The sequence below is a fragment of the Pomacea canaliculata genome, linkage group LG4, assembly GCF_003073045.1.
Source record: "Pomacea canaliculata isolate SZHN2017 linkage group LG4, ASM307304v1, whole genome shotgun sequence".
NCBI classification, from domain to species: Eukaryota; Metazoa; Mollusca; class Gastropoda; order Architaenioglossa; family Ampullariidae; genus Pomacea; species Pomacea canaliculata.
Genome location: NC_037593.1, coordinates 2,290,700 through 2,304,987, shown reverse-complemented (window position 1 = coordinate 2,304,987; position 14,288 = coordinate 2,290,700). Strand labels below are relative to the sequence as shown.

Here is a 14,288-nt window from a genome sequence, read left to right as displayed (position 1 = left end):
ATTTTTGTCTACCTACTAGTGTTCTCCCTTTCTCATGAACTAGTTTTGTCCCACTGCACTCCCACGCCGCTTCTCGGAAAATGTCACGACACCTTGACCTTCACCTCTTTGAGTGCACGTGGTGAGTGGGTCACATAGAAACCTGAGTCGTTACATTGCGTGTAACTCATTGGAGTGTAACTGGTGGTTGGTGTCTGAACATGTTGAGCCTTTGAGGAAAGGCGGAAGACTAGCTTTACTGTTCCACTCATTAGACTGATGAGCTTTATTTCTGAAACTGTCTCACAGGTACATCTTGTCTTTACATACAGGTGATTTGTCGTTGCTGTTGTTGTTGCTCTCGTTGCTGTTGTTGTTGTTGCTGTTGACGGTCTGGGAGGACACGTGTAAAATAAGTTGCTGACTCTGCTGCTATCTACATACCTGTGTGTCATGACAGTCATGTCAACATTCACTGACTTCAGACAGCATTTATAACATGTGGCACGCCGCTCAACTAACTGACTGACGAACCGACTGACAAATAGAAACAGATTCATTATTGACGTAGACAGTCGTTGTGAGTGTTTACTCAAACACATTGCACTCACCTCTCATTAGTCTCAATTAATGTCAATTACCAGTAAGCACTGATTACATAATAAACCGCTAAAATTATAGTTACTGTTGCCTTGCTGAGTATTCCTTTTTTGTTATTGAATGAGGATGAGAGTCTGTTTGTACATATATATATATACATGCAAGTACGTGAGAGAGAGAGAGAGTGATCAAGTGTGTGAGTGTTAGTTAGGGAATGTTTGTGTGAGTGGTTTGTCGAGTTCTGCTAATGGTGTGTCAATGTTTTTTTCTTTATCGCCAGCTGTAAGTTTCATACATCTTTCTGATGACAGGTAGTGATGTCAGATTATTTAACATTCTTATATTAGAGTTTAAAGAAACGGCTATCAGGTGTATTCCTTGCTGTTTTTTTAATTAATATTTGAAGCGAATTAAAATTGTGAGCTGATGATTTTCACACATTTGAGACCAACAGAGTACTTTTTATCAAAGTAAGAGGAAAGGTTACTTTTGTCAAATGTGAAAAAAAAAACAATGAAGCTGAACTCTTGTTATGTGTTTGCTGCATGATGTCGCTGAGGTGAACTCTGGACTTTACAAACACCTCCTACCTTGGACCTGAATTTTGGACGATTGGTGTCGGGTGAACTTAAATAAAAAAAAATCTTACATACTTATGATTTCTGTTCACTCTTTGCTTAATTTAAGACTTATAGTAACACTGATATTTGTAGACATGTCGATCACACCAAGGACAGGTCACAATACCGTAAAAGGAAGTTACTGACATATTGTGGACTCCACCCTCTGTTAGTTGAGGCCGAGAGGCCAGTGAGAGAAATGTTATGTGTGATCTGTTTCTGTGAAACGTAGAAGCTTTTCTGAAGGTAAACAAGGACAACAAAACCAAACAAACACGAACAAAAGCCGTTGCCAGGGGGCGTGCTACAGACTGGCTATAAAAGGACTGAAGACGATGTTTCTGACAGAAGCTATCCGCCAATCGTCTCAGCCTGTAGCCTTATTGCAACTCTAAACACTTGTCACCATGCGTCAGCTGATGATCCTGGCAGCAGCTTCTACTCATTCCTGTGTGTAGAGATGAGTTTCTTGTGATGCAGAGCCTGATGGTAAGTTATTTTATCCCAATGTATGATAAACACAAGTCATTATTTATGCCCGATTTAGAAAATAAACAAAACTGAGATTCATATAACGCATTTCCAATACGAGCCACTTCCAAATTTTAATTGTTCGCTTCATTAAAAAGCTACATCAACAATGCCAGGCATGCTTTGAACAGCCTACGGACCATCTGGAACTCCCTAGCATTGAACTTCAGCAGTAAGACCCGCATTTTCAACTCCAATGTGAAGGCAGTCCTACTGTATGGTTCTGAAACCTGGAGAGTGACAAACAACAACAAGCTCCAGACCTTTACTAACCGATGAGTATGCCTTATTCTAGGACAGTGATGGCGTACATTTTTCAGTCCGAGTGCCAATTATTTCAATTTCAAAGCAATAAAAATTGCTGCGTGCCAAGTCGGTCTACTTAATGACGCCGCTATACAAACGAAGTGCTACAGCCAGTAACCAGTAAGATTGCTGCGCGGAAAAAATAAAGCTGCTTAGTATAAAATTATAAATTATAAAATAATACTTATTTATTCAACGTTATTATACTGACCTACAGATTTTGAAGTCTTGGGGCAGGTCAATCAATGCGACTTCTGCTGTTGTGAGTTAGATGATAACAGTTGGTATCTGGGGTATACCGTGTATTCTTCAAAGTTACACACGCCGCACTTAAATCATCGGTCAATGATTTCTGGCATCTGATTTGATATAATTCATTGTAGAAAATAACAATTCGCATGAGTAAGTAGACGAGAAAATTGTCAGAATGGATGCTGCTACTTTTGTCAGAGAATTGAAAGTTTGAGGCAGGTCATTCCAGACTTGAAGAAATCTCATTTTCTGCCAAATATCTGAGGTTCTAATGATCCATTTAACCGTTCACCTTCAATTAATTCAAGTCGTATTCGTAAGTCAATAAATTTCTGTTTCCAAATTGCGCTGGACTGAAACTCAACAAGTTGCATTTTAAAGTCATCTAATCCCATCCAAGAAAACATGGTAAAATCCAGAGTTTTTCGAAATCTACTGTATCTGGATATTTATAAATTTGAAAGTGTCCTCGAATTTGCGAAACTGTTCAAAACGCAATGAAAATTGCTCAGCAGTTGTGTTAATTATCTCTAAAAACAACCTTTTCTGAGATTTTTGCCAGTAGTTTTCATGAATTTCTAATCATCATAAAATTTCTTCAGTTTCTGAAAATATTTTAATTCTTCCTTCTCTATGTCACGTTTGTAAATCTTCAACTTTTTCTCAAATGCTTTCAATATGTCAAATCCCTGATCGACAGATTTTCCGAAGCCTTGCAACTTTGTATTAAGTTCATTCAGATGGATGAGAAATCGGTAAAAAAACATTAGTCTAATAAGCCAGTCAACATTTGTCAATTCTGAGCAATTTTGTTTGTTGTCATCCATAAAGGTTCGAATTTCATCAAGGCAATCACAAACCGTTCCAGAACCTGACCTCGGCTTAGCCAACGTACGTTGTTGTACATTAATAAACCAGAGTAACTTGATTGAACTTCATTTAGCAGCTGTTCAAATTTTCTCTTGTTCAAAAGCACGGGCAGTAATGAAGTTTACGGTTTTTGTTACACATTTCATAATGTCTTCAAGTTCCTTTAAGCCGGTTAGGGCTTGTTGGTGCACAATGCAGTGAAAAGCTAATAGGGGTGTCCAACATGTTTTGTAAACAAAGTAACCAAACCTGCATCTTTCCCAGTCATACTCGGAGCACCATCAGTTGTAACAGAAACAATTTTTTTGAGATCTACATCGGCATTTCTGAGTTCTGTCACAACAGTTTGACATATATCTGCGCCTGTTGTCGTCATTGGTACAGTTGCTAATTTTATTAGTTCTTCGTGTATTTCATGTCCTTTGCTATATCTGGCAATGATGGCCAGTCGAGCAGACGATGTCACATCAGTATTTTCATCAAGGCAAATAGAATAAGCTTAACATGCATTAATATCATTCTTTACTTGTTCTTGAATATTAGCGTGCAAGTTCATAACTCTCGCTTTAACGTGTTTCGGCTTATTGGCAAATCCTTTATTCTCTGAATGACTTTATCCTTGTTTTTGAAGTCTTCAAACAAATAAGACGCACACTCTAACCATCCTTCCTTTATATAATCACCATCACTTACAAGTTTTTCATGCTTAGCTCTAATTTTGGAAACTTCAAAACTTGCAGCCACTAAGTTAGAAGAACTTTTAACAAAGTTTACAAAAGAAGTGGATTGTGAAATCACGTTTTTAACTCACGCGATAATATGTTCTTTTTGCTCATCCTCGCTTTTGCCTAAAAGCCAGCTGTGACTGGACTCATAATGACGTTTTACTGAGGATGTCCGACAAACGACACTTTCCAAACACATGGCACATAAGGCCTTGTTTTCCCTGTGAATCATTCCATATCTTTCAGTCCACCATTCTTGGAAAGCTCTGCCACTTCCTTCTTCTTCATTAAGTTTTCTTTTTTTAAACTTCGAAAATGACATGTTACGGTAATTATTTTTAAAAATTATTGACTGAAACGCTAGCGATCAACGTAAGACCTCCTCAGAATCTGCAAAATGGCGGGAGCTAAGGAGAACTCTTTCAAAAACGAGATTTGTCTTGTTCAAAATTTATTATGCGCTATGACGCTATGTCATATGATACCCAAGTTAATAAAAGTAATATGAAGAAATTATGTGGAATATGATCCAACATCACTTCTTTAATATTATTTACAGTTTTCTGAAAAAATTGAAGGCTATTACTTATGAGAATTTGAAATTTTAAAAAATCCATCAGCGTCGTTTCGTGCCGCACAAAATCATTTCGCGTGCCACCTTGGGCACGCGTGCCATAGGTTCGCCATCACTGTTCTAGGAACAAGATGGCCTGAAAAGATCTCCAACAGCAGCCTTTGTAAAGGTACCAACCAGAATGCCATCAGCCAGGACATCACAAAGCGCAAATGAGGCTGGACAGGACACACCCTGCGCAAACCAGCTGAAACCTGGTGACTGGAACTCTCAGGAGAAGAGGAGAGTTGGCAGACTTGGAAAAGAACAGTAGAGAGCGAGGCAAAGGACGTGGGAACCACATGGGGCCATCTGAAGGGGCTGCCCTATACCATGTCCGTTGGCGAGGAGTTGTTGCGGCCCTATGCTCCTCCAGGAGTAACAGGGACTAAACTACCCAGATAGCATGAAAACATTTTAAAAACGTTTTAAAAACGTTTACATGGTTGTAATAAGGTTTACGTTTTAGATAAAACGTTTTAAAAACATTTTAAAAACATTTACCAAAAAAACATTTTTAAGTAAAATATTTTAAAAACATTTTTAAAATGTTTGAAAATAAAACATTTAAAACAAAAATGTTAAATAAATGTTTTATAAACGTTTACAATGTTAACCTTTATGGCTGCGCATCATGACGTAATTTTTTAAAAGACGTCACTATTTGATTCGCAGGCTTTCACTTTTCCTATGGAATTTTAGAGCCAGTCCACGGTGTAGATACTGAAAATCATCACCAAAAAGCTTTTTTAAAGACTTTGTTATATTTGTCTTATGACTAGGTTTGGTAGTTTAAAATCATTGCAATTTTTAGAACATCAATGCTACGTAACTAAATATTTGCTATTCTTCTTGTGGATGCACGTACTCCCATGATTCCACGCGGCGCGACATTTTCTCTGCTGATGTACTGTATGTTTGAAATCAAGGTTGTAATCTTTTCTCTTTGTTTACCACACACGTACTGCAGGTTCTTTATTATAAAACGCTATATACCGTGTTCTAGTACAACACACATTTCATGTATGCTTATTGGGTGTGATGTGTCAAAGTTTACTTTCTGAATTGAGCGCTTGTACATAATCTAATATTCTAATACGTTAAGGCAACTGATAGTTCACATCATGTCGTCCTACTGGACGAAAAAAGTTAATAAAACTTGTAGAAGCAGCGTTGGCAGAACTGAAAGAAGAAAGTCAGATGTATTCAATACACACTGATACAAACATTCACGATTCACTGTCCCGTAGAGAAGGTGCTCACAGTTTTAGATCTACAGAGAAAATTAATAACAGTTCGAACCAGCAGACACCAGAACTCTCAGCGATAACATCACGCCAGCAATATTTACCGACTAAATACAATTTGGATGAAAATAATGATGATGATGTTGTGAAATCTAATTTTAGTGAATTTGAAGATTATATTGATGATCGGTTTGATTCAGGATATCTTCAGAGAGCGACAGTGAAACAGATACAGATTTGGCCACACAGTTGGCATATTGGGTCGCAACATTTAACATTTCCAACAGTTCACTTTCAGTACTTCTTGCCTTGTTGCGACAAAAGCATCCTGTAATAACTGCTTGCTTGAATTCATTGCTAAACCGTTATCTATGGCTGAAATGGTACCACTGGTATTGTGTAATCATTTCTCATTATGGTGTAAATTTGTGTTACATGTTCTTACGGATGACAGAGTTTTTAATAACATTAAATAACGTTACATTATAACATTGCATGCCACAGAAGCAAACTGCAGTCAATACAATCATATCTCAGCTGAACAATATTCATGCTATCCTTCCTGAATTTACCATAGTTCCTTGAGTATAACAGTGTATAAAAATATATGCAGTCATAATCTCTGATGGAAATATGACAGATGAAGTCAAACATCCAACACTCCCATAAAGACACACAGTTAGCCTCCCTGGTAAGAGTTCATAGAGGATTGTTTATTTTTCAGCACGCGAAACGGTTAGCATACTGGCCACCAAGTGAGCTGACAAAACACCTTCAGGAGGGAGCTCTGCCAGATAGACATACCTGGACTCTTCAAGCTGTTTGCATTTTGGGTTCAAAGGGTACTTTTATACTTTTTACTCATTGTCATATATATGTTTATTATAGAGATTAGATGTTTGATGACTTCATCAGCCTGGTTAATATTTTTGTGGTCAGTCTCTTGATAAAGTTTGTTCATATTTATTTTGTAAAAGGTTTTAAGGTAGTGTTAGTGTCTTTAGTCCACGCAGACCTTGCTTAGGGTTTATTGTGGTTACAGACTGGAACATACAGCCACATGACCATTAACATCTCAGCGAACAGACAGTTAACTGATTTTGTCATGTGAAATTCATATTGTGTGGTAAAGCATTGCATGCCATTATTCTCGATGTTTATTATAACTTCACAAAATAATAACCCTTTCAGATGAGCATTTGGTTGCCAGACGAAAAGTGGATAACAGCCAGTATACATCAAAACTTGGATACAACAGATGATGAAAGCACTAAAGGTTGAAAAGATCGGAAGAGGAAGAGAAACAAAGTAGTCACATTGTGTCTTGTTGAGTTATAGAATGACAGGGATTAGGGAATCCCTAGGTTTGGAGAACAACTTACAAGATCAGTACAGATTTCAGTAGTTCATTTCAATTTTTCATGAGGGTAATATTGATATTATGATAGGTATAGCCTAGGAATTATTATTATTTTATTTCTTAAATCTTTTACTCCAGAAAATTCTTAAATTTTCATAATTGTCATTTCACTGCACACTTATTATAGGTATGCTTGTTAATTAGGTTAGGGCTAGAGAGCCCAGACGAGGAGGAAGAAGACGACTTTAGATGGAAATCAGTGCATCCAGCAGTGCCAGCAGGACCATTGCCAGACTCATTGCAACCACAAGTGGAAAACAAGCGTTTATGCCCACAGGTAAATGCACTAACCACCAGAATATTGGCACCACGACGTGAGCACCCCAGTGACCAACGTAGTGACTCTCAGCAAGGAGTACAAGAGGGGACAGACCTCACAACTGCAGCAGTAAAAGGCAGTACCCAGAGAGTGTCTAATGAAGGTAATTCAGACAATTTTATATTATGGGTAACTTTTCTTGCTTTTTGTTTTGCCTATTTAATTTTGTTGTGAATTCCCTTTCACAATCTCATGTTGAACATAGTGTTGGTTATACAAGTTTCTTACTGCCTCCCAAATCACCGTTGATTGGTTTCATTCACCTATAAAAGTTAATTGTCCACTTTTGCTCACAGTGCTATGTTCATATTGTTGCAGCATTTGCCTGGCTCATTCTGAAACAAGACAGAGAATTGAAATTGATGCTACAGGAAGTAAAAGATATGGTGATTCATTCACTGATAAGCAAAGACTAGCCTGCTCCAGCAAAGGATGTCTGAATGTTGCCAGAAGATTTGATCCTTCCGATTAGAACACAGCAAGAGCTGTTGGAACTGGATGGACGCCTTGATGATGATTCCTTTCATGAATTACTCGTACGTAAAGCAGATGTCATTGTTAAAGCCATGATTGAAATGATAATCTGTAATAATTTAGGGGAATTTTAAAGCATAGCTTGACATTTTTGAAAAACTTATGTTTTTATAGGGAATTCATTTGAGAATGATCAGTTCTTGTCAATCTATCATACATATATAGTGTGGAACACAATAAGTCAAATTTAAATCCAGTTTCAAAGGGTTTCAGCCTGATAAACTTTATGGTTATTGGGGAAGGAAACATTAAATGTCAGCTTTTTGTGAAAGTTTCAGTTATAATTTTTGTATGGCCATTGAATGGTAAATAATTAAAGCCATGTATATTTTCACTACACCCTTTCTTGTTTATGATGTGTGGCCTACTTTTGACAGATATGTTTCTTGTCTTCTAAAGATTTGCAAGTCAAAAGCCTCTCCTGTGTGGGTAGAACGAATGCAAAGGATTGTGCGAAAAAGAATCATGCGGCGACTCCTGACCATCAAGGTTGCTCGGAACTATAACTGGAAAGGACAAAAGGGAGAGATGTGTGCTTTCAAGGGACTGAAGGTGCAGGCCATGATCTACAGTAAGTGATGATGTATAAATGTTAGTGTATATTATTATTAGAGGTATAGATATATGATATATTGTCTACACATACTTTGACAAAAAAGAGAAGTGCAGATCTAAGTGCTTATTTTTGTATAACATGAATTGACATTTTTCATTGCTAGCTCTACAGTTGAAAATTATTTGTAGCTCTTGTCAGTATTAATTGTGCTTCTATGGGTGAAACTAGCGTAAAAACGGAAAGACATGGGGAACAAGCATAAGCACCATAAAACTGAAACAATATGTATAGTGTGAGACTTCTTTATCCATCTTTAATCTATAAACCTGTAGCGCTTCTTTAATCTACAAATCCCATTTTTGCTATCTGCAGAAGCTGTACGGAAGAACCGTGGGTGTATGGAGGCTTCCGATAAAGTTAGTGCAGGAGCCATCACAGAGTGGAGATCAATGCTTCAGCAGACAGTGCTGTTCTACCTGTCCGTCGTCCTTCCCGCCCGAGCTGCCATCCGCATCAGAGAGCGACGACTCCTCTCTCAGTGACAGAGAAGTCTAGAGATATACACGTAATGTCTACGATGCCACCTACAGCCGCCGAATGCCAGTACTGGTCACATAGCCATTCGCTTCCAACGGCAACAGCAGGCAGTCCTGACAGTCCTTTGTCACTGGCTCTCCCCCACGCTCAAGAGCTGTCTCCCACATATAACACTTCTGTGCTTTTGCCTCCTTTTACTCCTCTACACTGGCATGTATGCCTAACTTTGCTGCATAAGGAACATCAGGCTTATCACCAAGCCACTCTTGACCTAATTGGGACGCTTGCTGATATTTAGCAAACAATGTCTCATATTTGAAGATATCTAATAATTACCTATAAGAAGGTTTTAGTATGTTAAATGAAGGCATGTGGATCTGATAGTGTTCTAAGTGCATTTTTCGTAAAGCCCGCTTTACCAGACATACATGAACTTTTAATTGTCAGCCTTATTTTACGGTATGGAAATTCTCATATTATTAATTAATTGGAATGATATGTCCCTTGTAGAAGGGTAGAGATGATAATGTGCATGTTTATCTACAACAGGTAACTGTACTTTTTTGGTGTATTTGTACATCATCCAATTGTATTTACAATTCACTGGTGTTTTTTTGTAAATCTAAAGGTCTATAAGTTTAGTTTTAGTTTAATTATTCCTTGGCACTCTGCACGGAGCACAGTGCCGCACCACCTCACCTTTAAGTATTTGAAATTGAAATATTTAAAAGTATTAATTTTTTAAAAAAATCCTATGCATTGATTTGTCGCTGTTTAATTAATTCATATTCTTTTTTCTCTTTTTTGAGTATCATTTATTCATTTTTATCACAAATGGTCACCATTTTGTACTTGCTATTGTATAATGTAAATGTCTCCTGGGTTTATTCCCAACGACACGAAATATGTTTTAATTAAAACAAATGAAAATCTTCTCTGTACATCCTTTTTGCCATGTTTGAAGTGAAACTGCAGAAAGTATGTGTGAAATGTGGAACATTTAAATTAGTTTAAAAAACATTTTATAAACGTTTTAAAAACGTGTCATGCGAAACATTTAAATTAGGTTTAAAAAACATTTTAAAAACGTTTTAACAACGTTTACATACGAATATTTATTTAATGTTTTTAAAATGTTTTACAGAAAAATGTTTATAAAATGTTTTAAAAACATTTTAAAAACGTTATAAAAATGTTTGCAGAAAACGTTTTAAAAACATTACTTTGATGGGCATGATAAACGTTTTAAAAACATTTTCTGCAAACATTTTTAAAACGTTTTATGTAAACATTTTAAAACGTTTTTAAAACGTTTTTAAAACGTTTGCATGCTATCTGGGTATTACACAATTAATGCTGTTTTGATAGAAAGAGCAAGAAGTAACAAATACTTTTCGTTAAAGTTTAGACGAACGACCTTCTACACATAAACACTTACACAAACACTTACACAAACACTTACACAAACACTTACACACACGAAACACTGAACACATTGCATGGCATCAGACAAGCCTGTCCCCATATCATTTCAGTACATAAAATTTATTGTGAGAAACACACTGAAACAATCGTTGTATTTATTAAAAGCACATATACTTATTTAATTAGGTTATAGTTGTGATGTTCAATACACACGCTGCTCATATTAACTGTGAATGTTGGTTGCAATGATTTGAAAGGCCGCCCCACCCTTCTGTCTCGTGCTCCTCACTCGGTTGATTAAATTTTATACATCGCTCCCGCTGCTGCTAAACCGGGTTTACAAACCAGTTTTGTGTCACAGTTAACGCGTTTCCATTTAATGTTCTCACTCATTCTCCCATAAATTAAACATACACTTGCAGTCTATAGTCGCAAAGGGGTTAAAATAATTTGAAAAACACGGAGTCACGAACAGACCAGAGTAAGATCCAGAAAAGAACGATACTTATAGCCAATGGGACAGCATCCAAAGAATTAGAATACCAGATGCTGAACTTTGATCAAGAGGACAAGGGCAAAAAGACGAAAACTATGAAGAATCGTAAGAAAAGAAGACAATTGCATTATTTGATTTTGTGGAAAACTTAAGACTTAAAGCAGTTGAGATATAAAAGTTACCGTGTATGAATATTTATGTTCGGGAGACAGGAATGTCACGGACCAGTAATACAATATCTCATTTCTCTGTGTTTTAGCAATACAAGAAGAAGTTCTACACAAGCCTCACAAGAGAGCCTCTGATGGCACTAAGACTCGCTTCGGCGGTGGTATTAAACCTGGCTATGGCGTTTTCAGTGGGAGACGTCTTGCACCCGATGTGAAGAGTGATGGTTAGCCTTGTAATTTTACTGTGACATGCTTGCGAGATTCCACATAGAGAGAGCAAGAAATAACAAATACTTTCCGTTAAAGTTTAGACGAACGACCTTCTACACACAAACACTTACACACACGAAGGACGGGACACATTGCATGGCATTAGACAAGCCCGTCCCAATGTTATTTCAGTACATAAAATTTATTGTGCGAAACACACTGAAATAATCGTTGTATTTATTAAAAGCACATATACTTATTTAATTAGGTTGTAGTTATGATGGTCAGTACACACGCTGCTCATATTACTGTGAATGTTTGGTTGAAATAAGGGGAAACGCCGCCCCACCCTTCTGTCTCGCGCTCCTCACTCGAGGAGACAGGTGCTGATGGTAGCAGCCGACCACCAGCCCACAGGTAACGGTGACAGTCAGACACAGGCAGACCGGCATGCTTCGCTTTCATCGGTTTACTTTGTTTCCTCTACTCATTATCTACACTCACTAAACCGTGAAAGTGGCTGAGGACTTCTGTTTGATGTCAATCGCTCTTTCTCCATGTTAATGAAGGTGAAATGGTGAAGCTCGTACAGACGCCCACAGTGAGAGCAGACTACAGTCCAAACCTCACATAATATTTATATTTTACACTTATCACCGGACTAACACTCCGCAGTAAGAAACCTGCTAAATGTTGATTGGATGTTGCTATAGGTAACCGACGTTGACAAAATACTCACTGAGTGGCACAGCACGGGTGGCAAGACAACACTCGCACCAGACGACTGTCCGTCCTGTCAACAAACAACAGAACATTTGCCTGAGGCTGTACACATCATGTTTATTTCGTTAGTTCGTTATGGCTCAGGACTCTACACACTACCACACAAATATTTACTTGCAAACAACTCATGCAATGTTTAAAACGGGGCACTCCCCAATATCAGTCTCAGCATAGTCACAATTACAAAGTATGAAGTCTATGCACACCTCGCACTCTCTCCTACTGTTTGGCAACAAGGTTCAGTTCTCATGTTCCGGTTCAGTGACGTGTCTTATAACCGCTGTAGCAATCGTTGTATTCGTGACTCACTCATCGTCCTTCTATCTTAGGGTTGTCGCCCCACCACATGTCCACCAACCTACATTGCACATAACACAAATACACACACGCAGGTCGTACACACTGGCCGTTTACAGTGGTGACGTCACATGCTGCCTACGCGAGGTTACTCTACAAGCGGTCAGCACCGCGCCGCATCCAGGGTCCATGGCCACTACCTGCTCTACCCTGTAATCTCATTTACATGTTGTGACTCAGGCACGTCTTCTTTCTTCACTATTTCCGGCCTGAGTAAATGTTCAACCTCGTTCCCGCCAAATATCTTCTGTTAACCGGGTTTACAAAACAGTTTGTGTCACAGTTAACCCTTTCCCCTGTAATGTTCTCACCCATTCTCCCATGAATTCAGCAAGCACCTGCAATCTGTGAGTCGCAAAGGTGTTAAAATAATCGGAAAAATATGGAGACACGAAGTGAGCTGGGTAAGACCAAGAATAAACCGATATTTATACCCAATGGGACGGCATCCAAAGAATTAAAATACCAGATGCTGAACTTTGTTCGATAGGACAAGAGCAAAAAGACAAAACCATCAGAGTTCGTAAGAAAAGGAGACAATTGCACTATTTGATTTTGTAAAAAACTTAAAACTTAAAGCAGTTGAGATATAAAAATTACTGTGTATGAATATTTAAGCTCGGGAGGCAGGAATGTCACAGACCAGTAATACAACATCTCATTTCTCTGTGTTTTAGCAATACAAGAAGAACAAGTTCTACACAAGCCTCACAAGAGAGCCGCTGATCCCACGAAGACTCGCTTTGGCGGTGGTATTGGTGGTTCATTGGGTAGACGTCTTGCACCCGATGAGCCACACCCTGTCATGTAAGCTGCTCAACGATGGACGACCCACATCACTGCTTCTGCCTAACCACTCACCGCTACAAAGACAAGCTACAATCATCACTTACTACAAACTTGTCTACTCCTTCTTTTGCTCCTACAAACATGCGGCCTGGCAGATGACTTGAAGAGACTTCTACTAAAGCTTTGTCTCCTGTACAGACAAACTATAACCAGAGCTTACACAACTCTCACCTAGTGCTTGTAGTTTAGTATCAGTCTGTCTTCTGATGATAAACCTTCCTGTAGTTCAAGTACTGCTTGAGGCTGATAACAAGAGACACATGTACTGGCATTGACACTCACCATAATAATGAACAACAATGGCAACATACAACCTTCTTTCTTTCTTCTTTCGCTAAAGCTTTTAAAAAATAAACTCAGACTTCTATACAGAAATGGTGTTTGTACTTTGCTGACGTGTGCGATTGTCAGTATGTGTGTGTCTGTAATTGTATTGTCTATTGTCTTTATGCAGTCATGATGTGACAAGTCATTCATAGATATCACTCTGTTTTGAGAGGTAGTGATGGAAAATCCACCTCAACCCCTACTTTCCTCTGAAACGCACACACCGTCGACGTTTCAAAAGTCAAACTTAAAAAAAAATTATTGCTAAATGTGTAAAGCTCATACTGACACTCCTAAGGAGCAAGCTCTTAGCGCATAAGGACAAGAAGGAAACATGGACAGCATACGACGGACAGGACAACAAACAAATAAGATATGATTATAAAAGAATAAACAACCATGCACAACGAAGTGTGAAATCAAATACAGAAAACACAAAGAGGAACCAAATAACAAGAACAAGTTAGGCGCTGAGATATAACAAGAGTTGATATTGCAAAAGAAAAGGTGTGACAAAGTAAGAGCATTATGGGATAGAATGTTAGGAGTAATGTTTACGGAA

General features: G+C 38.1%; 1 protein-coding gene and 1 long non-coding RNA gene across 4 annotated transcripts in view; both read left to right on the top strand.

Moving 5' to 3' along the window:
- LOC112563154 overlaps window positions 1-13,760 on the top strand; it is a 30,307-nt gene extending 16,547 nt beyond the window's left edge. The window contains exons 1-3 of one of the 3 annotated variants that reach the window (XR_003098973.1): window positions 1,666-1,688; window positions 11,290-11,424; window positions 13,228-13,760. Coding sequence is in view for 1 of the 3 variants with exons in the window: in XM_025236916.1 (XP_025092701.1) it covers window positions 11,290-11,424; window positions 13,228-13,361 (269 nt within the window). In the remaining 2 variants the exon portion in view is untranslated. Of the gene's footprint in view, window positions 1-1,665; window positions 1,689-11,289; window positions 11,425-13,227 lie in introns of those variants that run through there. The other 2 variants (XM_025236916.1, XR_003098972.1) reach the window with 2 other exon arrangements.
- On the top strand, window positions 7,960-9,002 carry LOC112563155. Its single transcript, XR_003098974.1, has 3 exons — window positions 7,960-8,018; window positions 8,416-8,587; window positions 8,945-9,002. It is a non-coding gene; the product is annotated as an uncharacterized LOC112563155 (long non-coding RNA).
- Window positions 13,761-14,288: the final 528 nt, after the last annotated feature.